The sequence below is a fragment of the Odontesthes bonariensis genome, chromosome 16 (assembly GCF_027942865.1).
Source record: "Odontesthes bonariensis isolate fOdoBon6 chromosome 16, fOdoBon6.hap1, whole genome shotgun sequence".
Lineage (NCBI taxonomy): Eukaryota > Metazoa > Chordata > Actinopteri > Atheriniformes > Atherinopsidae > Odontesthes > Odontesthes bonariensis.
Window position 1 is genome coordinate 7,680,809 of NC_134521.1, and position 23,412 is coordinate 7,704,220.

At 39.6% G+C, this 23,412-nt stretch overlaps 1 protein-coding gene across 2 annotated transcripts; it reads left to right on the top strand.

Moving 5' to 3' along the window:
* The first annotated feature begins 861 nt into the window (after window positions 1–861).
* grm5a (glutamate receptor, metabotropic 5a) lies at window positions 862–21,928 on the top strand. 2 transcript variants are annotated; one of them, XM_075487586.1, is made up of 18 exons: window positions 862–1,017; window positions 1,218–1,523; window positions 1,611–1,744; window positions 2,685–2,946; window positions 3,188–3,302; window positions 4,932–5,181; window positions 10,001–10,236; window positions 10,391–10,512; window positions 10,592–10,716; window positions 10,794–10,962; window positions 13,507–13,633; window positions 14,373–14,490; window positions 15,241–15,427; window positions 16,425–16,583; window positions 16,681–16,806; window positions 16,973–17,155; window positions 17,268–17,437; window positions 19,071–21,928. In XM_075487586.1, exons 2-18 carry the CDS (start codon window positions 1,302–1,304, stop codon window positions 19,957–19,959), a joined length of 3,594 nt encoding a protein of 1,197 aa, XP_075343701.1. In that variant the 5' UTR covers window positions 862–1,017; window positions 1,218–1,301; the 3' UTR covers window positions 19,960–21,928. The 2 variants fall into 2 exon arrangements, with proteins under 2 accessions (XP_075343701.1, XP_075343702.1); XM_075487587.1 differs by lacking the exon at window positions 862–1,017 and having other exon boundaries at window positions 1,028–1,523.
* The last annotated feature ends 1,484 nt before the right edge of the window (window positions 21,929–23,412 follow it).

Consider the following 23,412-nt stretch of genomic DNA (forward strand, 5'->3'; position numbering starts at 1 on the left):
AGTATTAATACCTTTACCAGCAGTCTCTTAAGTTTTCCAAAGGTTCTACAAAATAACCCTTAAAGAATCTTGTGCTTGTGCCTGAGGTATATTTTGCTTCATAAGGAAAAGAAAGAAAAAAAACAGAAAATAGTGAACTTTCAAGGAATGTTACTTTAAAAGATCTCTAAAAGAGCTACAGAAAATGTCCTTTAGACTAATGAGAAAAACTTTACATTTTACAGAAATAACCCTGAGGTATAGTGATAAAATGGATCGATGGAACCCTGAGAGGGCCTGTGGAGGTTATTTATTCAAAAAATTTGCAGAATCAAGGAACATTTGATAAAGGTTCACTCCTGATAATTCAGTGAGGAAATGTTCAGGAAGGTTATCGAGGGTTTCACTATTCAACATTGAGGGAACCTTCAAGGGAACGTTCCATCCGGGTTCTCTAAATGCTCCACAAAAGTAACCTTTGAATAATGTATTTAAAAACTGTAACCTTCACACAGCCTGTGAGGTTTCTCCCTGAAGGTTTCTCCTCGATTGGATACAATATAGCCTTAATTTAGAGGTATCTGAGGCTTTAGTAATCCTTTCAAGTGGGTTAGTCAAAGCATAAAATACTTTTAGGAGAATCTTACATTTTAAAATCATACCTAGATGATATTTCTTATCTTGCTTTTTTTTCCTTTATTCCAGCTAAACCGTCAGCTTCTTATAAACTGAGTGATGATCAACTCCCGGAGATTTTCACCACCCATAGGCACTGATGATGCTCCATGCTTTCCACTGTTATGGAGGAGGAGGAGGAGGAGGAGGAGAGGGAGGGGGGGGCTGCCGTGTGCGTCAGTAATTCAAACATGTTCCAATAACGGGCTGTATTACTGTATCTGCGGCTATTTGCAGTTTGCTGTAGCCAGGCACCAGACAGAGCCTGAGCAAAAAGCCTGCAGCAGCGTCTCTTACAGCTCCGCTGTTATGGAAACATTCTCAGCAGGATTGACATCTGCATGGCAGCAGGCAGAAAGAAAGGTAGGCAGAAAGTATCATTTAGTTGTCGGGTCGGGAGCAGACGCTGAGGTAACAATAGGAGAGTTTTTTCGAGTTTTTGATAGATTCTCCATACCTATTTGGACCCCGTGGCTCCATTTAAGTATTTTCTTGTTTCTTGCACTGACATCACTGTATCCACGCTGAGCTCGTTTACTTCTTATCCTTCTTTTTTTCTTCAGGAGTTTAACCCTTGCCCTTAGCGCTAAACTCAACATGCCAAACACAGCTCATTTATCTCAAACTCAGTTCTAAGAGGACAGAGGATGGCGGGAGGTGTAAGGAGAAGCACGGTGGCAGGAACAAAGTTATATGTGAGGTTGTGTGCTGTTATCCTGTTACTGCGAGCTGATCTGGGATGGCTGGGTTTAAAAGACCAGGTTGGGGTGAATGCCCAGAACAGTGAGAGAAGAGTACTGGCACATATCCCTGGAGACATCATCATAGGAGCTCTGTTCTCTGTCCACCACCAACCACCTGCAGACAAGGTACCTGTTGTGTGTAATTACGTGTGTGCCCATCTTATATCTGTGAGATAAATGTTAATTATCCATGTGTTGTTCCACCATGTTCAGGTCCACGAGCGAAAGTGTGGTGCTGTGCGTGAGCAGTATGGGATCCAGAGAGTGGAGGCTATGATGAGCACTTTGGATCGGATTAATGCAGACCCCACTATCCTTCCCAACATCACCCTTGGCTGCGAGATCAGGTCAGCAACCTGTCACAAAACAGCAGCAAGTTGTTGGTGGCTTTTACTGATATGCCATGAGGGGACCATGTATTCACCCTATGAAGAATTAATAGAAAGGAATCGCTAGCTCGCCATTTTGACTTCACCTGTTTGTCGCAGGTACTGCAAAGTAGATCTAACACAAAAATATGTTAAATGAGTTCACAATCTTAACAAAGTCGTCGGTCTAACCAAGATATAACACATGATCATGTTAAATGAGCAGATTGTCTTGAGGTATATGAGTGAGATGGCAGGTGAGGAGATATAACTATGATTCCCAGGGAGGCTGTTGGTAACTAGACAGGGTGCAGACAAGTGAAAGTGAGTTGGAGAAATGAGGCCATGAGAGGTAATTTTGAATGTAGCTCAGAGTGGAAGTTTCTTAAAGTAAATCCAGGCGCTGACAGGTGGTGGCTGGTTCAAACTGCCTTAAAAAAGCAGAGTCAGATTGTTTTTCAACTCAAAGCAACAACAGTTCTTAAATGCTTTGTGTGTTGACAGAGTTCATACAGTCACTGCTCAACTCTGCAAAGATTGTGAAATGGTCCCTTTAAGTGCAAACTACGCTCTAAGAAAAAGGTGAAAATTTGTCTTTACGTTATACAAAATACATTCTGAAGTCTGCAACATATCCAGTCGTGGGAACTAGAGTGTATCTCTGCCACATTCCAACAAAGGGGACCGCCTGGAGAAAATCAAAGAGGCAAACTTTGAAATAAATACGACTTTGAGACACTATCTTGAGTTGACTGATTCAGAAAGATGGAAACCTCATATAACCTTTAAAAAGTGTCACTAATTCCGAATCTGTCTTAATAAAGAGGTTAATTAAAAAATCTTTACATCCCACCCTCACCTGTTATTGCCATTATTCTTGCCAAAAACATGAGGTGACAGTGAGTTGTTTGTACACCAGGGACTCCTGCTGGCACTCTGCAGTGGCACTAGAGCAGAGTATTGAATTTATTCGGGACACACTCGTATCCAACGATGAGGAGGAGAGTCAGGGCAGATGCACTGCGGAAGGAGGGACCATGCTGGTTCAGGGGAAGAAGCCCATTGTAGGACTGATTGGACCAGGGTCCAGCTCTGTGGCCATTCAGGTGCAAAATCTCCTCCAGCTCTTCAACATTCCACAGATAGCATACTCAGCCACCAGCATGGATCTCAGTGACAAGGTAAGGCCAGTTAAGTCCTAAACGCACACAGACACGCACTCATAGATATATGTATTTATATATCTTAAATACTGCAGCTTGTTTATCATTTTCTCGTGCTGAAAATAAGCTGGTAGTCAGTGTTCAGTGATAGAGTGCAGTTTGGAACAGATTCATTTGCAAACTGCTAGACTACGAGACTGTTTTATCAAGAATGCCAAGTGTACTGCCAGACTTGTGAGAATGTAATCCCTTTCAACAGAGCTTGTTTAAATACTTTATGAGGGTGGTACCGTCAGATATGCAACAGGCCAGAGCCATGGTGGACATAGTCAAGAGGTACAACTGGAGCTACGTGTCTGCCATACACACAGAGGGTAAGGCTGCGTAAGCAAATTAATGACGTCTCTTCTCTACCTCCCTCAGCACCACTTTTTTGCAAAACTCTATCGGAAAGAAACGGAAACACGTTTCATCAAAAATATATTTGTCAATGCAAAATTAAAAGAATTTTGGTCTTTCAGCATCCGCAGTGCATCATGTTGAGGAAAAATCCAGGGAGTCTGAGAGAGAAATGGAAGTGTTTAAAGCATTAAAGCAAAGTCACTGTAAAGAAACTGGTACTTTACATTGTTTAAGACTGAAATCTATTGTATACTCATCATTATTTTATTCATTATTGACAAAGGTACCCGTGGCACATTTGACACGGGCTTAATGCTTTTGCTTATTTTCAGATATATCTCTTTTAATCTTACTTTCTCCTAATCTTACTCTCCCTCCTCCAAGCCTACGAAAAGCAAATGAAAACATTATGGTATATTTAGAAGGTGTCATACAGAAAGACAAAGATGCTGATTCTTTCTTCTTTTTTTTTCTTCAAAGCAACCCCCAAACCCTGCTGCAGACATTTAAGCAATGAAACATAAGTCCCTGATAAACTGATCCTAGCTGTTCAAGAAAAAATGCATTGCCAGTGTATCAATCTCTATGATTTTCTGTTCTGTGACCGTAATTTTACTGTTTAGTTGTTGTATTTTTTTACTTCCCAATGGGTCTGGGCCATTTGTCCTGAGGTAAATCTCTCATGATAAGTGCTAAATCTGGATAAAATTTTTATTTTTGACCCAATTTTTTCCATTTTTCCCCCATAAAAATGCCAAATTGTTGAGGATGATTTCAAATAAGGCCTTTTGTATGCTAAATGAACATTTGCTTGGCAAAACCTAATGAAATGGGAACCCCCTATAAATAATAACCCTATCTTTATTTTGCACTGTATCTCTCGAGTCTTTCTTAGGTCCTGCTGGGAGTGCAATGGGTCAAGATTATTTGACTTCTGATAAGCTGTAAATGTAAATATACATGTATACATTCACATATCGGATAAGACAGTCTTGTATAAGTTTTGGAACGACTTGTATGACAACTAAACAAAGTTTTCACCATTCGGCACAAATGTTTGCAACTTTTAACTGGGATTTCACAATCGCCACAGTTAATCTTCTGTCAAAAACAGTCTGAGGCGTTTGCATAAACAGAGTTTATGACCTAGTAAATAATATACATTTTGGGAGTTTACATCCACAGCAACAGAAACTAGGTGACCTAAATTCCATCAAAAACAGGGAAGTCTAACCCTCAACAATTCCCATGTTAGGGACAAATTCACTAGAATCTGAAGTGCTGTGCTGGCATTACACTACTGTATTTATTTGTTGAACTTAGTTCATATATATGAGCACACAAGAGCTTTCTTGCTGAGAAATCAGAATGGGAGGAGAAGCACTGTCAGATCTTTGACTGAATCTTTGCATGGCATGGTAATAACAATAAGTGCACCAGAAAAGCAAGTGGTGGAATTGAATTCAGCCAAATTCAGCCATAAATGCATTCAAAGGGGCTTTGTCAAAGAGTCATGCTGAGAAATGTGCCCAGTGTGTTGGCTTTAATTAAGAAACAAAACACCTGACTTTGTGTTCATATGAATTTGGATCCCTCCGTAGGTAATTATGGTGAGAGTGGTATGGAGGCATTTAAAGACATGGCAACAAAAGACGGGATCTGCATCGCCCACTCAGATAAAATATACAGCAACGCAGGGCAACAGAGCTTCGACAAGCTCTTGCAAAAACTCAGAGGCCATTTGCCCAAAGCTAGAGTGGTGGCCTGCTTCTGTGAGGGTATGACTGTCCGGGGCATACTGATGGCCATGAGACGTCAGGGCCTGGTGGGAGAATTTCTGCTGGTTGGAAGGTGAGTGGCAAATTCTGTCTGGCTTGTTTAGAATTCTTGACTGTGTTATTATTATTATTATTTTTTTTTTTTGCATTTGTTAGAGGCTAAAAGAGGTGACAGAAATGTTGCACTTCAAGATCTGAAGTCTGATGCATTACTCTCCAGTCAAGACTTTCTTCAGATGTCCATCATCACCTTCAGACGTCAGATTATTTGTTGTCTTTGGGACCATCTTTGTCCTCTCATCATCTCATCATCCTTAGTATCACCTTCATTGCATCCATCAACTTCAGGGGGGGGCCTGGGTGACTCAAGGTAATTTCATATTCTTCCTTGCATATCTAAATGACACAGATTTTTTTCCTTACCATCAAGTCAGCTGTACTTGGTGCTTTTTTTCTTCAACCAGAAGTGTTGATGCTGTCAAAGAACCATAAATCATGATTACTTAGTGATCTAATCTAATCTAATGATTTTTATCATTGCACTAATTATGGTTTGTAGGAATATTATCTGTTCTATAAATGCATATTAGTTTAATCATCATAAACAATTAGTTAAAGTACCAAATGTTGCCTTGCATGATTAAATGTGCTGCATTCTCGGTCATTCCTAAGATTACGACAATATCAAAAAATCAATCACAAGAGGCATTTTCTCTATTTTCTTTTGGAGAAATATTATCTCTTCAAATTGACTATATAATGCATATGTCTGTGATTTAAATAGAGAAGCTGCTAAAGATTGGGCAAGATCTACAGAAAAAAACCCCACATATGCGTTTAAAATCATAAGAGAAGAAAACAAGCAGAAAAGAGGGGGTCGATCTAGCAAGAGGTTTCACTCTCTCCGAGAATAACATGTTTTATTTTAAGGTTCAGCTCTCTGGCTCACTCTCGTCCCTGGTGTTCTATAAATGCCTTTCCTCATTAGGAGCCACATATGTAGGCTGTCGCTCAAATTTGACAGCAGGAAACATAAAATAACCTTGAACTACATAAAGCAAAGCACCATACTTTATGAGCTCTACAAGCATGCACACAGGTCCCAGGTATTTGTGCTGTTGTCATTATTACTGTCTCATTACTAGAGATGCTAGCCAAACAGTTAAGATGTTTGGATCCATAAGTGATTCCAAGCAGCCAATATTGTATGTATCAAATTCAGAGTTCTGTCATCTCTCTGTGCTTTTATCCTCACTTTTTTTTTGTTTTGTCATCTTTTCCATTAATCTAGTTGGTTTCCTATACACATTTTACAAATTAAATTGGATTTAATTTAGTTCAATTTGAAATAAAGTTCTAGCTTATGAAGTTTTTAATTTGGAAAATTTGATTTCTGGCTAGTGTTGGTTAAAATGCATCTTCAGTATCCCTGGATATCTGTCAGTCAGTCAGTCAGTCAATTACTTTGGACGAGATTGAAGTATATGTCTCAATTATTTCACAGATTTACATCAAATATGGCTCAAACATCTACCCTTTAATCTATACTCTATTCAATAAAGAATACATTTGAAAACAGGACTCCAAAAATGAGTGTGTAACAATCACCAAGGCCAACATGAATAGTTGTGGGTTGAATGAATGGGAGGCATTCACTCTCTTATAACCAGATCACAAAGTGAGATTTTGCAAACTCCAATACAGACAAATTTTTTTTCTTCTCCCTTAACAAAACTGTTTATTAGACCCAAGACTTCACGAATCAGTATCGCAGACGTTCAACCTGCTCTAAAAATTCTCCACTACTGCTTTACCAACTTCTGCAACATAGCTGGAGCATAAGAAATGCTACATCCATTTTAGTCAAGGTGGATCCAGATAGCTTCTGTAGGGAATATGCCATATCGGGTAACCTTTGAAAAAAAGGCACTGGTTGTCCAAGACATACTTGGGTAAAGGGAGGTTATTGACAAACACTGACCATACTGACCGCATCTCTTTTTTTTCCTGTAGCACCACCATCAGGTTGAGTTCTGTGGTTTATCAGCAATTGTCCACCTGTGCGAGATGGATTTTGACTGTGACACAAGTGCTCCAGTCAACCACTTGGAGTTTATGGTGTCAGTAAAGCAACACGATCCCCACTAGCTTCCCACCCACATATATTGCCATTCGATCGGAAACACAGCAACTGAGGTCGCTTAGGTAGTGGGAGGGTGCTTTCACTCCATTTGAATCAGACAGCTGTTTCTGAAAAAAGACAGGTTTTTTTTCGTGTGTTTGTCTGTTTTTTTGTCATGTCTTATTTAGTTTTGAGTAGAACTAGACACCCTTCTGGCCTCTAGTTTGCCTCACTAATTGTAATGTTCACGAATAAAATAGCTGGCTATGAAAGTTGACCAGTTTATAAGTGAAATCAGAGCATTATGTGTGCGTGCATACCTTTGTATGCGCTTGTATGAGTGTGTGTGTCTATGTTATCGGCCCATTTGTACACTTTTGTGTGTCTTCAGGCATGTAGGTGGTGTAGCAGCATGCTGCATGCAGCATATTGCCCTCCCAGGTCGATGTGTGGGTTTCAGAATGCTTGCTGAAGAGTGATTCAAACTATCCAGAGTCAAAGCCCTCCATGCTTTCATATCCATTCCAGCCTTTTTTTTTGTGCCAGCATACCATTTCTGTGCTCGCATCTCTAAGGATGTGTTATGAAATGATCTCCTGCCTCACCAGCATTTTAAAACACCCACACAACTGTTGTATAACTCCAGCTTGGTGAGAGAAGTTTTCAAAAATGACTTCTTTATCTTTCTTTTTTCTAAGTCTGTTAGGGAGAGTTTAAGCAGAATGCAGTTCTTTGTCTCGGTGAGGTGTGCTTTTTTACTTGTATGCACATGTGTGGAGGAGTAAGCACCTTCTGTCTTTGTTAGTTGTAGACATATCCAGAAGAAGATAATAATAGATGGAGCAAAAACATTTTCACTGAAACAGCTCACTGATGAAACTGCTTATTGAGTCCAAACCCACAATGTTTTGCGTTTTCTTTTTTCCTTTTTAATCTGAGTACAATTAATGTGTGCCGACACTGCAGTCTGCTTGTTTTTGTATGTATTTTTAAGGTTATATAAGTCATGCTTGAATATTGAAACAGCAATAGAGCAATACTGTATTTTGTCAACAAGGATTATAGGCTATGAATCTGCACACACACACACATATATATGTATATATATATATATATATATTTATATACACAAAAGCACAATCCATTTACTGTGATCTAGTTCATACAGGCAGTTGTTCCAGTGCAAACAGAAACTGATATCATCTGTACAAATGCAACATTTTTTTGCCAGCATATTTGCTTTTTCATGCAACTTACAACAGAGAATATCATCATCATCATCTTCACATGAATAATCCCTTATGGTATGACCCAAATATCTTACTTTGTTCAACACATTTAACATTTAGTCTGCTTAATAGAATGAAGCAAATATGAGCTTCTGGTCCTCCTTGGTTTTACCAATCACAACAACACTCTTTTTAGGGTTGTAGAGAATGTCTTGCTGTTTGGAATAACCTTTACAGACGGCTGTGACAGATTCGGTACTTACATTACAAATTTAAGGTCCAATCAACCACTTTCTCAAGCTGTTAATTCCAGCTCAGCTGATGCAGAATGTGGGGGGATGCCTGTTCAAGCAAGTGGAGGTGACTCGTCAGACCTGACTATGCCACCACCATGATTTCTGTAAAAAAAACTTTTTGTTAGTAGTAGCAGTATATTTGCAGAAAGAAATCCCTCTATTGACCATTTTCCTAAAAACTAGAAGAAAATATAAAGAGCTCTTATAATCATTCTTCAGTCAGATGAAATGTTGAGCTCAGGTGCCGTTCAGCCTGCTTGCCAAAATCAGGTCCTGGACTGACAGAGTGACTGGACAGTTGTGACTGTAAAGTGTGGGGGTGAAAGTGTTATGGTGTGGGATTAATTGAGTACAAAAGCGTCTTAGACTCACATGATGGTTTTGTTTACAATCAATATGCTTAATATGCTTTTCATGACTTCATTATTTGTGCCTCTCAATCATAAAGATAGAATAAGACATTAAATAAGACTGCAGAGATCTGATGAATCAGTAGTGATTCAGAAACTTGACCATGAAAGTAAGGCACACAAAAAATGTTGAACAGACATGACGTATATAAGGCCCCACTGTGTCAGCCTGTAAGTCCTCTTAATACTATCAACCTTTGATCCTTGAAGATCAATTGCTGCGTATCTTTGTACGTTAATACCATTAAAGACGAAAAGTTGTCAAAAACCTTTCCTCAACTTGTATATGTGATTTGTGACTATTTTTCACCTTAATCATCTTGTGACCTTTGAGCTTTCAGTTTCAGTGCAACAGTTATGTAAAATATCATTTTTGCACCAGCTACACCTTTCTTTACAACAAGAGGTTCACTTGCCAGAGTAAACAGTCAATAATCCATAAATGTTTCTAAGAAAGAAAGCTGCTCGTGACTAGTCCACGTACTGGTGCTGAGCAGTGGTTTGAAATGGTCTTTTAATGTTTTTAGGGCTAAATGCGAGTCATTTGTTGGGTTTTCAATAGTTTCTCGGAGATTAAATGTCAGGTTTACCAGCTGAGGAGGTGATGGTGTCATCAAAGGATTCAAATCCAGGTATGGGTTGCAAAGATGGACAACGGTTACACAAGATTGGTTCAATATTTGAAATGAAATTGTTGATTTGCTTTAAATTGCTTTAGAAACAAACGTATTTACTGGCCAGAGCAAGCCGAATGTACAGAAAGTCAAAAAAAGATGTAAAAAGTTGTCAGTCCTAACTCTAACAAGGTGCTGTGTCCTTGTTTCCTTCTCTTCAGTGATGGCTGGGCAGACAGGTATGATGTGACTGATGGTTATCAGAGGGAAGCAGCTGGTGGAATCACTATAAAACTTAAGTCAGCATATGTGACCTGGTTTGATAATTATTACCTGAACCTGAAGCCCGATGCCAACCTAAGGAACCCCTGGTTTCCCGAATTCTGGCAGCACCGGTTCCAGTGCAGGTTGAGAGGACACCCGCAGGAGAGCGCTTTGTACAACCGCACTTGCACCTGTTAGTAGAATAAATGTCACGCTCCTTTCACCTCCTTAGACGCTTTTTTTTACCTTGTCTGTTTACACATCCTAAAATGAGTTTTTCCGTAAGCAGATTAATGTAATTAATTTGATTAGGTGAATCGCAATAAGGAGTATTCTGTTCTTCACAGGGAGAGAGTCTCTGCGCCACCAGTATGCTCAAGACACCAAAATGGGCTTTGTCATAAATGCAATTTATTCCATGGCTTATGGCCTGCATACCATGCAGCAGTCCCTCTGTCCAGGGTATAAGGTATGATCCTCAACAGTGTGCTCAATCAAAATAATCCCCCTAAGTTGTGAAAACTGTTACAATGTCCGCTTTCCTCCAGGGTTTGTGTGAAAACATGCGGCCCATTGATGGCCGCAAGCTGCTGGATTTCTTGATGAAAACCAACTTTACTGGTGTATCCGGGGAGACCATCTACTTTGACCAGAATGGAGACTCACCTGGCAGGTTAGGATTCTGACCAAAGAAAGAAGAGGTGGAGGAAGTAGAAATATATGTTAAATGCGTACTCATATGTGCCTCAGGTATGAAATCATGAACTTCAAACAGATCGGTGAGGATGAGTACGCTTACATCCACGTGGGAAGCTGGGATCAGGGTGGCCTAAAGATGAATGATGAGGAAATCTGGAGCAACAACAGTGAAATAATCCAGTCAGTCTGTTCTGAGCCCTGCCAAAAGGCACAGATCAAGGTATGATGAACAACTGCAGTGCACTAAGGTTTGCATTGTAGTAGTCAGACTTTTAATTATTAAACAAAATTAGCTTGTTGTCTTGACATAAATAATAATTTGGACAGTTTTTATTTATATGCCTATCCTTTCAGGTGCATGTTATGAAAGTTCAGCTGTTCTAATACTGGTAGTTGTTTTTGTTAGGCTGATCTCTAAAATACATTGTTTCTTGTTTTCATGCTCCATTATTTATAGGAGAACTTATTATGAGGAAAGTTGTCAAATACACCCCACACACAAGTCTTAATTGATCCCACAGGTTTTTAGTCCTAAAAAACAGTACTATCACATCATCAAGTACTCCACCAGGGACTCAGTGCAGCTTATTGTTAAGGATTTAATCCTCCCCCACCTGGCCCTCTCCAGCTCCCTCCAGCCTATCCATATCATGGAGAACACTACATCTCTCCTCCTCTGTATCATCCAGTATATTGCATAGTTTGGAAAAGATGTGCAAGTCCATACGTCTAGCTCACATTCTGAGCTTTGAGTTTCTCCGATCTGTTTTGACCTCATCAGCGATTACATCTTGTTCCGTCTTCTGTTAATTCAGAACAAGCAAGAGTCATTTCCTGCCTGCTTCTGCATCACATGGAGATTGTGTTACTTTAAAGAAACAAACCTCACATTATCTTTCACAGTTCTCTTTTCGAGTCTCTGCTCCAGTTTTCTTTTTAAGTTAACCGTGAAGCCTAAACCAGCTCACTTAGAAGATTATGAACAGCTGGAGGAGAAATTGTTTAGAGTCTTACCTTACATACGTGTTGCAGAGAATTGTATAAATACATCATTACAAATACAAGACCAACCTTTAAAACTGCACTTGAGCAAAATTATTTAAGTAATATGAGCACAGGGTTATATTGATATGATATGTATTTTACCATCAGATAATTATTATTGATGCATTCAAACAGCATTTTAATGTTGTGACCTGTCCAGGATGTACCCCGCCTCTCGTCCAATGGCAGCTGGGATGGGCTCCAGCCACCCTCGTGACTCTGAGTTGGATTAAGCGGGTATAGAGATTTTAATGTTGTAGTTGGTCATGATGGGGTTGATTTAGCTTATTTATATATTACTGGGCTGCAACAAATTTCATATGCTTATTATAGATTTTTAAACTCATGACTGGTAAAGTATCTTGCTTGGCACCTCACAGCAAAAGTGTTCCTGTTTTAGATCCTCTCCGTGTTGAGTTTGTATCTTCTCCTTGTGCTTGCGTAAGTTCCCTCCGAGTACTCTCACTTCCGCCCAAAAACATGCATTTTTAGTTAATTAGTGTTTCTAAATTGAGCCTAGGAGAGAGTATGAGTATGCATGATTATATGTCTCGTTTATCTCTGTATTGGTCCTGTGAAGGACTGACGACCTTTCCAGGCTGTACCCCTGCCTCTCACTGCAGCAAGGATAAGCTCCAGCCCCCTGGGACCCTGAATGGGATTAAGCTGGTATAGAAAACGGATGGATAGATGGCAGCACAAAGTTTACATTTATACTGACTTGGGAAGGGAGCCATAAGAACTCCAAACAGAAATCTAAAGGAAGAGTTTAGATTTGAAATATTAAAAATCTAAATTAAACATAACCTTGAGAAATTGGTAGATCCATCCCCTGATTTAAGGATGGCAGCTCTACCTCCTGAGCTATGCTTGCCCCCAACTAAATCCCCTCTCAGACATAAGGTATGTAACAATGATAATTTTATCAATCTGTTAAAGCGAATGGCATTCATTCCTTTTGGGTCCCTTTCAGGTTAATGTTCCTCACAGCTTCATTCAAACATGCCAGTGAAGTGACTGAAAAAAACAAGAGAATTCGTACAGTATTTTCCATTTGCGTGAGATTAGAATATACATCAAGTGAACTATATAATTAAAACTCTGTAAGTCCTTATAGAGTTGCAGTCTTGTTATAACATGCCCCTTTGTTAATGGCAATGGGAGCAGCTTTTAAGCGGCATGCTTTTGTTCATATTAAACAGTTCAGTTCTACAGCTGATTATCATACAAAAAAAAAAAAACAAGGAGAAGGAGAGTTCCTTGTTTATTGATTTAATACCAGGATTTTCTGGATTCCTCTGAACAGCTGACAGCATGCCAAATTAGCCAACGATGACTGTTTGTCTGTTAATGTGACTGCTGGGCTGTCACAGAAGGGATATGCCTGTGTGACTTGGTCTGACCTAGTAAAATTTCTGTTGGGAAATGTTTGGGATCAGCACCAGGGCACTCATTCAAACAGAAATGGGAAGTGGTCTATGTGTGAAAGGGCCCTCCTGTGCTGAAAGGTTGCAAAGAGACAGATTTAATACAACTGGACAACCTTCTACACGTTTTTTTCTGTCTTTTGATCCCCTGACGACCAAATACTCATTTCCTAGCCCTACAGGGCAGTCAGAGTGCAAGATTATCTACAGAAAAGAGCCTCTGGAGCTTTGAGGTCTTTCTGCACTTTCATACAGGTGTTCGTGTGTGTGTGTGTGTGTGTGTGTGTTTCCAGGTGATCCGTAAAGGAGAGGTGAGCTGCTGCTGGACTTGTACTCCCTGCAAGGAGAATGAGTTTGTGTTTGATGAGTACACTTGTCGAGCCTGTGTCCTGGGCTCCTGGCCCACAAATGACCTCACTGGTAAATACTTAGTTTATGTGTCTGCTACTCAGATGTACAGGATTTTCAGACAGGCCAAATCTGGGTCACACACTTAAGGTCCTCCCACTAATCCCATTTGAAATCTTACGTACTACTAACACACAGGCACTCTCTCTCTCACACACACACACACACACACTCACTCACAGTACAAGCTGGCAAGTTGTCAGATGCTCTACTAAGATGTTCAACTGTAGAGAAATCAACACACATGCTCACGTACTGTACACACACCGAGAGACCGTGGATCCCTGTCATATAAAAGAATTCAGATGAAGACAGAGATCTCAGCTCCAACGTCTGTCAAAAAAATGTTTTCACTGGTTTGCTGTTAAAGATTAGCCCTTAGAATATCTTAGATCCTTTTTTTTTTTTTTTGGCCATTTTGTTTCCCTCCTTCAGGGTATACAGAAAATACGAAAAAGCTACAAGTTTATCATTTTATTGTATCCCTCTGAGCTTTCTGCTCAGCAGATTCCTTTTCTGTTTCATACATTTCCCTTATTTCTCGAGACCCTTTCTGTGTCATAGAGTGAAGATTTTGTGCATGACAAGTGAATTACTGTCCACAGCAAATAGCTCTACAAGCAGTAATGCCTTGCTGAATGCATCTCAAATCAGCTGCAAGTCTATCACATGCAAGTATATGTTCTATCCTCTTTTGACCAGACAAATTAAAATTGTTGCTTGAACTTTTCATTGTTTTCCCTCCCCTCAGGTTGTGAACCAATTCCAGTGCAATATGTGCGTTGGGGTGATCCAGAGCCTATCGCCGCAGTAGTCTTTGCCTGTTTGGGGCTCATGGCGACACTGTTTGTTACATCTGTCTTTATCAAGTAATTATACCCACACCTTTCCAAGATATTTACCATACTGTATATGCAGAACACATGTTTTGTGTAACATCATGATGTCAAAAAGTGAGAAAAAAAAGTCTGGCCTAAAAACAGTTCAGCAGTAGCACGTTTATTGTTTTTGTTGAAACTTTTGGATTTTTTCAGTCTGTTGACACGCTCAAAAAGAAGAAGCTATTTAACGGTCTGAAGTAAAGGGGAAAGCCCCCAAATACATAATGTGGCCTTTTTTAACTTTACCTTCAATATGAGAGACAAGAGTCCGTTTTGATCTTATACTAGCTTTTTTATATACTTTATAAACTATCAAATCACTGTATGTTATCAGTAACATGGTAATGATATGTGCATTATGAGCAGGTTTGCAATTTAGTACATTTCAGATTGTTTTATATGGTTTGTGATATATTTGTGACAGTTTTAGGCCAAGACTTGAGCTTTTTGTGACTGACACTAAATTATTGTAATGAGGGTTAATTATTCAAAACTGATACAAAAAATACCTCTAATTCTAGGCCATACATAGCAAGTGACTAAGTTGACCTAGAAAAAAATTAAAATCTATAAATACACGCATTTGTTAGTAAACCAGAAATAGTTTGTGACCATTGCAGATGACTCTTGTTAAAACCAGAAGCTTATAATGTCATTTACATAATTTAAACAACTTGTTTAATGTTAAGAGTATCTCAGGTGGCAATTAGGGGATTGCTTTATTTACTGTATTTGCAGATTTTGGGACACTCCTGTGGTCAAGTCATCTAGTCGTGAGCTCTGCTACATTATCCTGGCTGGAATCTGCTTGGGCTACCTGTGCACTTTCAGCCTAATCGCCAAGCCACACATTGTTTACTGCTACCTCCAGCGGCTGGGAATTGGTCTGTCCCCTGCCATGAGCTACTCTGCTCTTGTCACCAAGGTATGCTAAGTTAAGTACAGGTATTGTATGTCATTTACATGTTACACTTCCTATGAAGCTTTGTAAGCTAAAACTTCTGACTTGATTAGGTTAATGTCACATTTTTTCATCTGGTCATAAAGTGTCACAGGGCCATCAACTGTTAGTAAATGTTTTTGAATTCAGTAAGTGTTTTCAAAGGCAAATTTGGATTTGATTGAATTTTAGTTTCCTGCACTTTGTATAACTGACAGATGTAAGCTAGTAATGGCATCCTTTCCTACAACCTTCAGTTCAATTCATTTCTATGGAGCTGGCACACAGCAAAGTCATCTCAAGGCAAGAGCGAAAGTAAACAAGTTCAATTTAAGTGCATTAAATACAGCCCCATTAAATCCAATTCTAATCCACTTCACTTCGATGGAGTCGAGTTTAGTACAGCAGTATTTATAAAATGTCAGCACATAAGGCTTGTTTAGCGGAAAGATCCTACAGAAAGCAGTGAATTGCTGCTTAAAACGCAGCCGCTGGCAGAGGAGAGACCTGCTGAACTGCAAATAGACATTACTGCTGTTAATGTGAGTCATCCTTGCAAACACATGTAAAGAAGAATTACATTTGATTTCATCTCTTTTTTTATGGTGTGGGATTAAATATCTTGGAATTCTGGACTTTAACTTTGACACTGTGATATATCATTTGGATGATCTGGATCTCCACCAGTGTGCACCTATCATCAATATGACTACTTCTCTGCAATTTTTGTTCCATGTTTTGGAAAATTTCAGCATAGCCTATATGGCAAACCAACTGTAAAGCTTGGAGTAAAGGAGCTCTCTCCAGGGACTGCATGATATCCATTTGTTAGGGAGGCCTGGCAAAAACTGATGGTGTTTGTGGGCTGAGGTTGATATTTAAGATCAGGGAAGAGGATTATTGTCATGCATCCGCGCAAGAGGTATTATTCACAGTCGAAGCAATTGAAGCCAACCGACCATTTCATCTATTTTTGTTCCAGACCAACCGTATAGCTCGGATCCTGGCAGGCAGCAAGAAGAAGATCTGCACCAAGAAACCTCGCTTTATGTCCGCCTGCGCACAATTGGTCATCGCCTTCCTACTCATACTGCTGCAGCTGGGAATTATTGTGGCACTTCTTATCATAGAGCCACCGCAGGTGTGTGTGTATGAGTGCGCTAGTGTTACAATGTGGGGGATGTTAATTTAATAATATTTACACAATACAGAGTGACCTCTCCATTATCTCCTCTTAGGTGATCTATGATTATCCCAGCATCCGTGAGGTACATTTAATCTGCAATTTGACCACCTTGGGGGTTGTGGCGCCACTGGGCTACAATGGCCTGCTTATTCTCAGCTGCACCTTTTACGCCTTCAAGGTAACTGTAGTTAATGATACAAGGATATGTCATTGAACTTTCAAATAAACCCTATACTCTCCTGTTTTTGAGCCAAATATTTTCTTAGTTTCCTCTCCATGTAAATTGTTCTCTCCACTTCAGTTCGCACAGCTTTACAGATTACATTCTTCCCTTTCTCCTACAGACTCGTAACGTACCGGCTAATTTTAACGAGGCCAAGTATATTGCCTTCACCATGTACACCACCTGTATCATCTGGCTGGCCTTTGTTCCCATTTACTTTGGCTCTAACTACAAGATCATAACCATGTGCTTTAGTGTCAGCCTCAGTGCCACCGTGGCCCTCTGTTGCATGTTCGTTCCCAAGGTAGGAAACAACAAACACAAAGAGTTGAAATCTCAGATGTAGTTTTTTTCAGTGTCTTTTGTTGCTTTGTTTCTCTTCTTAACAGTTGTGTGTTGTTCATTTTCATGGTCAGGTGTACATCATGCTCGCCAAGCCAGAGAAAAATGTCCGCAGCGCCTTCACTACGTCCACGGTTGTGCGCATGCATGTAGGCGATGCCAAGAAAGCTGCCAAGGCTGGAAAATCTTCAAGCAGCATGGCCAACCTGTTTCGACGTCGTGGCTCTGCACAGGACAACATAAGGTATAAGGGGAACTTAAGCGTGTCTTAAGTATGGACTGTCGATAAAAGACTGATGTTGCCACCGTGATGTGGACTGGTGGGCTAGAAGTTTGAAGCCTTAAAGGGATAGTTCGCCTCTTTTGACATGAAGCTGTATGACATCCCATATTAGCAACATCATTTATGAAGATTGACTTACCCCCCACTGCGCACTGTGAGCCGAGTTCCAGCCTCGTTTTGGCGCTGACGAAGTTAGTCCGGCTAGTTTGCTGGGGCCACAAAAATAAAGCGTTTTGCTTCTCAAAACAATATGCGTTCAAATAAACACATCATGCAAATATTTGCTGCGGTCATAAATCATGTGGAAATTAGGTTCATTTTGCCCACGGAATTACATATCGCTGCCCTGGCTTGGCAAGCCCTCCTGCTGGCCATCAGACAGAAAGCAGATTTAAGGCACATCATTTTTCATGCCCAGTGGTTACGTCCATCTTTTGAATAGTCTATGCTATTAGAAAAACAATCAGTAAAGCATCTTTATAGAAAACAAGAATTTTCTTTTTTTTCCGTTCTTATTAAATTTCAAATGAAAACACAGTTACACAAATTAAACACAGATCTTAAAGTAATGAATAACACCATTACCTGTCTTTTGAAGGTTATATATTATTGTCCTTGCCATTTAACATGTAGTGAACAGAATGAAACGCCATGATGTAATTTTAAATTTGTCAAAGTTTCCATGGATAGCTGTATAAAGATCTCACAGTACAGTGTTTTTATACAGTCAAAATCATTGAAGTTTTTATTTTCATGCGACCAAAACCATTAATAAAAGAGAAGCACAGCGACTTGTGGCAACGATTGCACACTCATCTCCCCTCAGATAAAATTTGGAAAAAGACACCACACTCCTTTTTGCTTAGCTTTGCTAAATTGCACGATGCCCCGATGATTCTGTCTTTTCAATCCCATTCAAACTTAGCCACATATGGCTGTTTGACATTTCCACACTACACTAAAGGTATACATTTTCCATGCAAAAGTATTTATTAGATTGTTAGTTCTGAAATCTTCCAAAACAAAGGTATATGAACTCTTCAAAAAAAATCACACAGTCATTTTTTTCATGACTAATGTCATATTTCTCGACTTCAGCTCATTAAGCCTCCCCTGATACTGTTTGGAGTCTTCTAAGGGATCCCTGTCACTGACTTTGTGCATGTTCTGTTGAATTGTTGTATACTAGAACTTAACCTTATCTGTTTGGTCTTAAACTGTCTGTAAAGAGCTGCAAATACTGCAACAGGCTGAATATGAAGCCAAGAAAAACTGCTCCCTGAGCTGAGAAAAGCCTCCCTCATTTGGGTTACGAACTCCCAGAGGAAACTTACAGCCTTTAAGGATTTCTCTTTCTAGGGAAGATAAAATAAAATGGAAAGAGATATTACACAGAAAGCAAAAGATAGAGCAGGGGACAGCAAAAATACATGAGTGCATGCAGGTTCTTTCTCAGTCTTATTCTCATATGCTGATAACAGTTTTACAAATGTATTTTAATGTATCTCGGGAGAAGACTTTATTACACTGTAGATGTGTTCTCTTTCATTGTGAACAAATCAAATATATTTGCATATGTATATATGTTTTGCAGCTCAAATGGGAAATCAGTGACATGGGGGCAGAACGAACGTGGCTGCAGGCAAAATTTATGGAAGAGGATGTCGTTCCATGTCAAGAAAAAGGACCCCATTGAGGTTAATCAGACAGCCATCATCAAGCCCTTCTCTAAAGGAGGAGACACACCTGCAGACAATGGTATGAAAGAGCAGTATGAAGAGCCACAAGTGTCTCAGTCTTTCACTTGCTCGCCCTCTCAGTCACCTTTGCCCGCCATCAGCCAGCATGCAGCAAAGCAAAGGGGTCTCCATGGGGGAGAGAATGGCGAGGAGGCACAAGTTCTACCTACATATGTTCCTGAGCATCCTGCTGGGGTCAGACGAAGAGGTGGGGACAATGGCCAGGGCATGATGGACGGGGGCGACATTAGTATCATAAGTGTGGGTGACATTGGCCAAACTCAGGGTGTCACCATCATGGACCAAATCAGCTGTGTGGTTAACCGTTTTACTGCCAACATCAGTGAGCTAAACACCATGATGCTGCCCGGAGGAGCCACCGTCAGCCCTCCTCCCACCACCGCTCTGCCTGCCCCTGCGGACACCCCACCGTGTCCATCTCAGTACCTCACACCCAGGAACAGACAGGCCCCCTCCACTGTCACCACACACGCTGAAGTGACAGCTGTCTCCAGCTTCTGCGATAATCGACCAGCAACCAAGATTTACGAGCACCTATCCGGAACATGCGGAAGACGAGCCAAGGATATGGAGGAGCTCATGGCCCTGACGCCTCCGTCCCCATTTAGAGACTCATCTCTGAGCTCCAATGGCAGCTCACCCCCGTCCCTGTCCCCGGCTTCTGAGGGTGAATATGACCAGCTGCTGCTGACACACTACAGCCAAAGCTCCTCCTCCCTTTAATCCCGCTTTTTTTTGTCCATGTTCGTCCTGTAGTTGGAGTATCTTAAAATTCACAAGACAAACCTTCAATTCTTTGGACCAAATTCTTTGATGCCTTTCTACATTTGATGCGATGGATGTTAAAGGGCTTTTTGGTAGAATATGCTTAAGATGGGGACTGAATGCACCCACACATGCCCTGATTCGAGAGGAATGAGAAAAGAATACCACAAAGAGGATTTGTTATACAACAGCAAAACTGCAAAAATCAAATGCAAAAAAGAAAACAGTCACTCAAATGTCACTGCTTTTGTCATCAACTGATTGTTAATCTTGACATTTAAACGCACACATAGGCATTTTAAAGACTTTCCGATGCTTTTTCTGACACATTTTCTAACCCACTCCAAAGACAACCCTGATAAGCTGAGAGGAAAAAAACTTAAGGTGCGTATAAATTCCACTTTAATCTCACCATAGCATAGTTAGTCATAAGTGGAGACATTTACAAAATGTTTTTGTTCAGTGTTTCTTTGGATTATACTAAAATATCAAATTAATTTTAATATAGCATGTTTCTTTAGGATCAAGGAAGTTCAGGTAATAGAATTCACTACAGATGGTTGGACTTCAGCTGTACCTTTTCACTATTTATTATCATAGGAAGCTTTTTTTGTTAATATTACTGCTTACTTTTGTCCTTCTGTTCATCACGTGTTGTTATTGTTTTTTTTTTTAAAACTACCGCAACCTGTAAGATTTTTTTCACCAAACTGGACACAGATTGTATCAATCTGAAATCATCTCTCCAGATCAGCCCAAACATCAGATTTGACCCATTTTCCTTGCACTCCGATTTGTTGTCAACCCTGATAGACACGAGAGAGCTTTTTTAAAATCTTGATACTGATAGAAAAAAACGTACAAATTCTGCGCAGGGAGTTCACACGTCTCTCAGAAAGAAAGCATGGACTGAGACTGAATCCTCTAACCCTGAGATGGCAGGAGCACTTTGCATCTCCAGGGACTGTAAGACATATCTCAGTGGACACAATCATCAGGTGTTTAACCCACAAAGAGCTTACAGACTACTTGGATGTCTTATTCTGTTCTTTTATCTAGATGTGACTTAGCTGAATGTACGATAAGTTATCATACATAGTGGACCAAAACAATTTTCCACCTCAGGATGTGTCGGAACCAGAATACTTTCGGACTCGTTCCTCTTTGAATGAGTGTCGTCGTGTATTGGCTCAAAATGTTCCCAGTTTGCATGATGTCAAGATTTGTTTGTACTCTCTCTGAATAATGTTTCCAATGAGTCATTTTTTAATATCGTAATGTCAAACGTATATGATTAATAGTTACTGTAGCAAAGTAATGATATTAAAAGTGATTTTGATGTATTTAAGGGAAGCAAACAGAAAATGTGCCAGATGTCTCCAGCCTGGCTTTTTACTTAAATATGTGCCAATTTTTCCTAGCAGTGGATTGATTTGTGTTTCTTTGAAATAGATCATACTACTACTACTGCTACTATCCTACTGCGAGCCCATTTATACTAGTTAAGGCATTTGCATTCACTAGGTACTATTTTTGGTTTTGCAGAGGCATTCTGGCCTCTCTCAGGATGGAGTTTAATTTTACTATTACCAGGTTTGCATCTTCTCAGCCCAGAAGATGTTATGAACTGATACTAGTTATGTTGTAGTTATCTTCTGCTTATTTATCTTTTTCTTTTTGTAAAGTTTGTTTGTCATTTTTACACAGGCACGGTTATGTTTATACACAGTATTTTTTACAGATGTAAATAATGTCAAAGGGAATAACCATATTTGCATGCAGGTTCGTGCCGACTCAGGCTTTGCAAATACATATTTTGCTCTGTGCCACTGATATAATCTCCCCTGGTGTGTTTGATTTGTCTTTTCATCTGCCTTTCTGATAGCCTGAATTTACAATGTAAATCAAATAAAGTCCATCGAAAATGCTTCAAAGTTTTTACAATTTCAATTTCTGGTATTCATACTGAAGCAATACAGAGACGTGGATAGACTTCATAATTGTGTGATAATGCCTCATCTCAATGTTACAAAATTCAAACTAACTGGAAAGTCTCTAAGTATATCAGCAGCAGTCGCCGACTCCATTTAATGGCCAACATTTAAACAAGAAAAACAAAAAGGAAAAGCTTAACTAATTTTAAAATCATTGTCATGGTTAAAGGAGTCATTGTTAATTATAAGGTATAAAAAAAGATCAATCAATGTTACTTAAGGACCTATTCTAAATAAGAAGGTAATTGTGTCAAATCACTGTGCGATAATTAATAAACTTAATGGGAAATAGGGTTTCTAGGGCCTTATTCATTAAATAGCACGTGATGTAATTTCCTATGCCATAAATTATGGTCCAAAAATTGTCCACTGAAATTGAAACTCACCAGAAGGTGGGCAAAGTTCGTTCATAGTTAGAGGGTAACAGTTTTTGTTTGCACAGAAAAAGAGAGGTCTCAGTGGATCTACTCATTGTTTTTTCTCATGATCGAATCCTGCATGTGGTTTTACTCACATGTTTTTGGGGAAAAAACACTCTCATTATACACGTCTCATTGCAATTTCACAATGTTCCAACCAGCACTGATTTCACTAAAGATATATTCTTATATAACTCCTCATTGGATTATTAATAAAGAACTATCATCGTTTTAGAGATAGACCAATGCTGGATTTGTTGTAGGTGGAGATAGTTTAAGTTTTAGTAGAGTTTAAAAGGAACTTGTTACTGTACTCTACTGCCAGCGTGGTTGCAAGTATTGTACTCTTTTTCACCTTTCAATAACTGGATTATAATTCAGTTTACAGAACAGTAGTGTATCACTATAAAACAGTATATTGTGCTGTTTTTGTAGTATTTTTCTCATTTTGGCTGCTTATAATTATCTTTTTTTTTTATTAAACTGTGTTGTACTAGACCATTTGATTGAATTTCACTGTGAATAAGTGTTGATAATTATAAACACACGCACAGACTCACACACCCAAGCTCAGTCCTCACCCAGTGATCCGCGTTGCTTCAGCTCTACTCTTGAGCTTATTTATGCAACTGGAAAGCATTCATTACCTAATTTTCTGTAGGCTAAGTGGGTGTATCTTTATAATTTAATGAACAAGCAGTCATGAGGGATTACTTCATGCGTATTACACAGTAGGCTAATGAAAAAAAAAAACAGTGGCTACCATCTTTTTAACGCTCAGAGTTAATCAGTTTAATTGCCGATGCAAAGAGGTGACTGCTTCGCAGCTCACAGGGGTAATATATGACAGAAACAGGCAGTATAATCCTAGAAGTATTTTTCACATGAGACTAAAAAAAAACTCCTAGAAACCGCTCCTTGACAAACCCGTGTGCGCACTGCACGTCTCTCCTTGTGGCGAGTCGAGGTCACAAGTTTCCGAGCACAGCCCCTGAGCT

Coding starts and splice junctions, on each gene's coding strand:
- grm5a (XM_075487586.1), top strand. CDS start 1,302: ATGGCGGGAGGTGTAAGGAGAAGCACGGTGGCAGGAACAAAGTTATAT. Junction 5,182..10,000: donor GAATTTCTGCTGGTTGGAAG/GTGAGTGGCAAA, acceptor CCTTCTCTTCAG/TGATGGCTGGGCAGACAGGT. Junction 10,513..10,591: donor CCCTCTGTCCAGGGTATAAG/GTATGATCCTCA, acceptor GCTTTCCTCCAG/GGTTTGTGTGAAAACATGCG.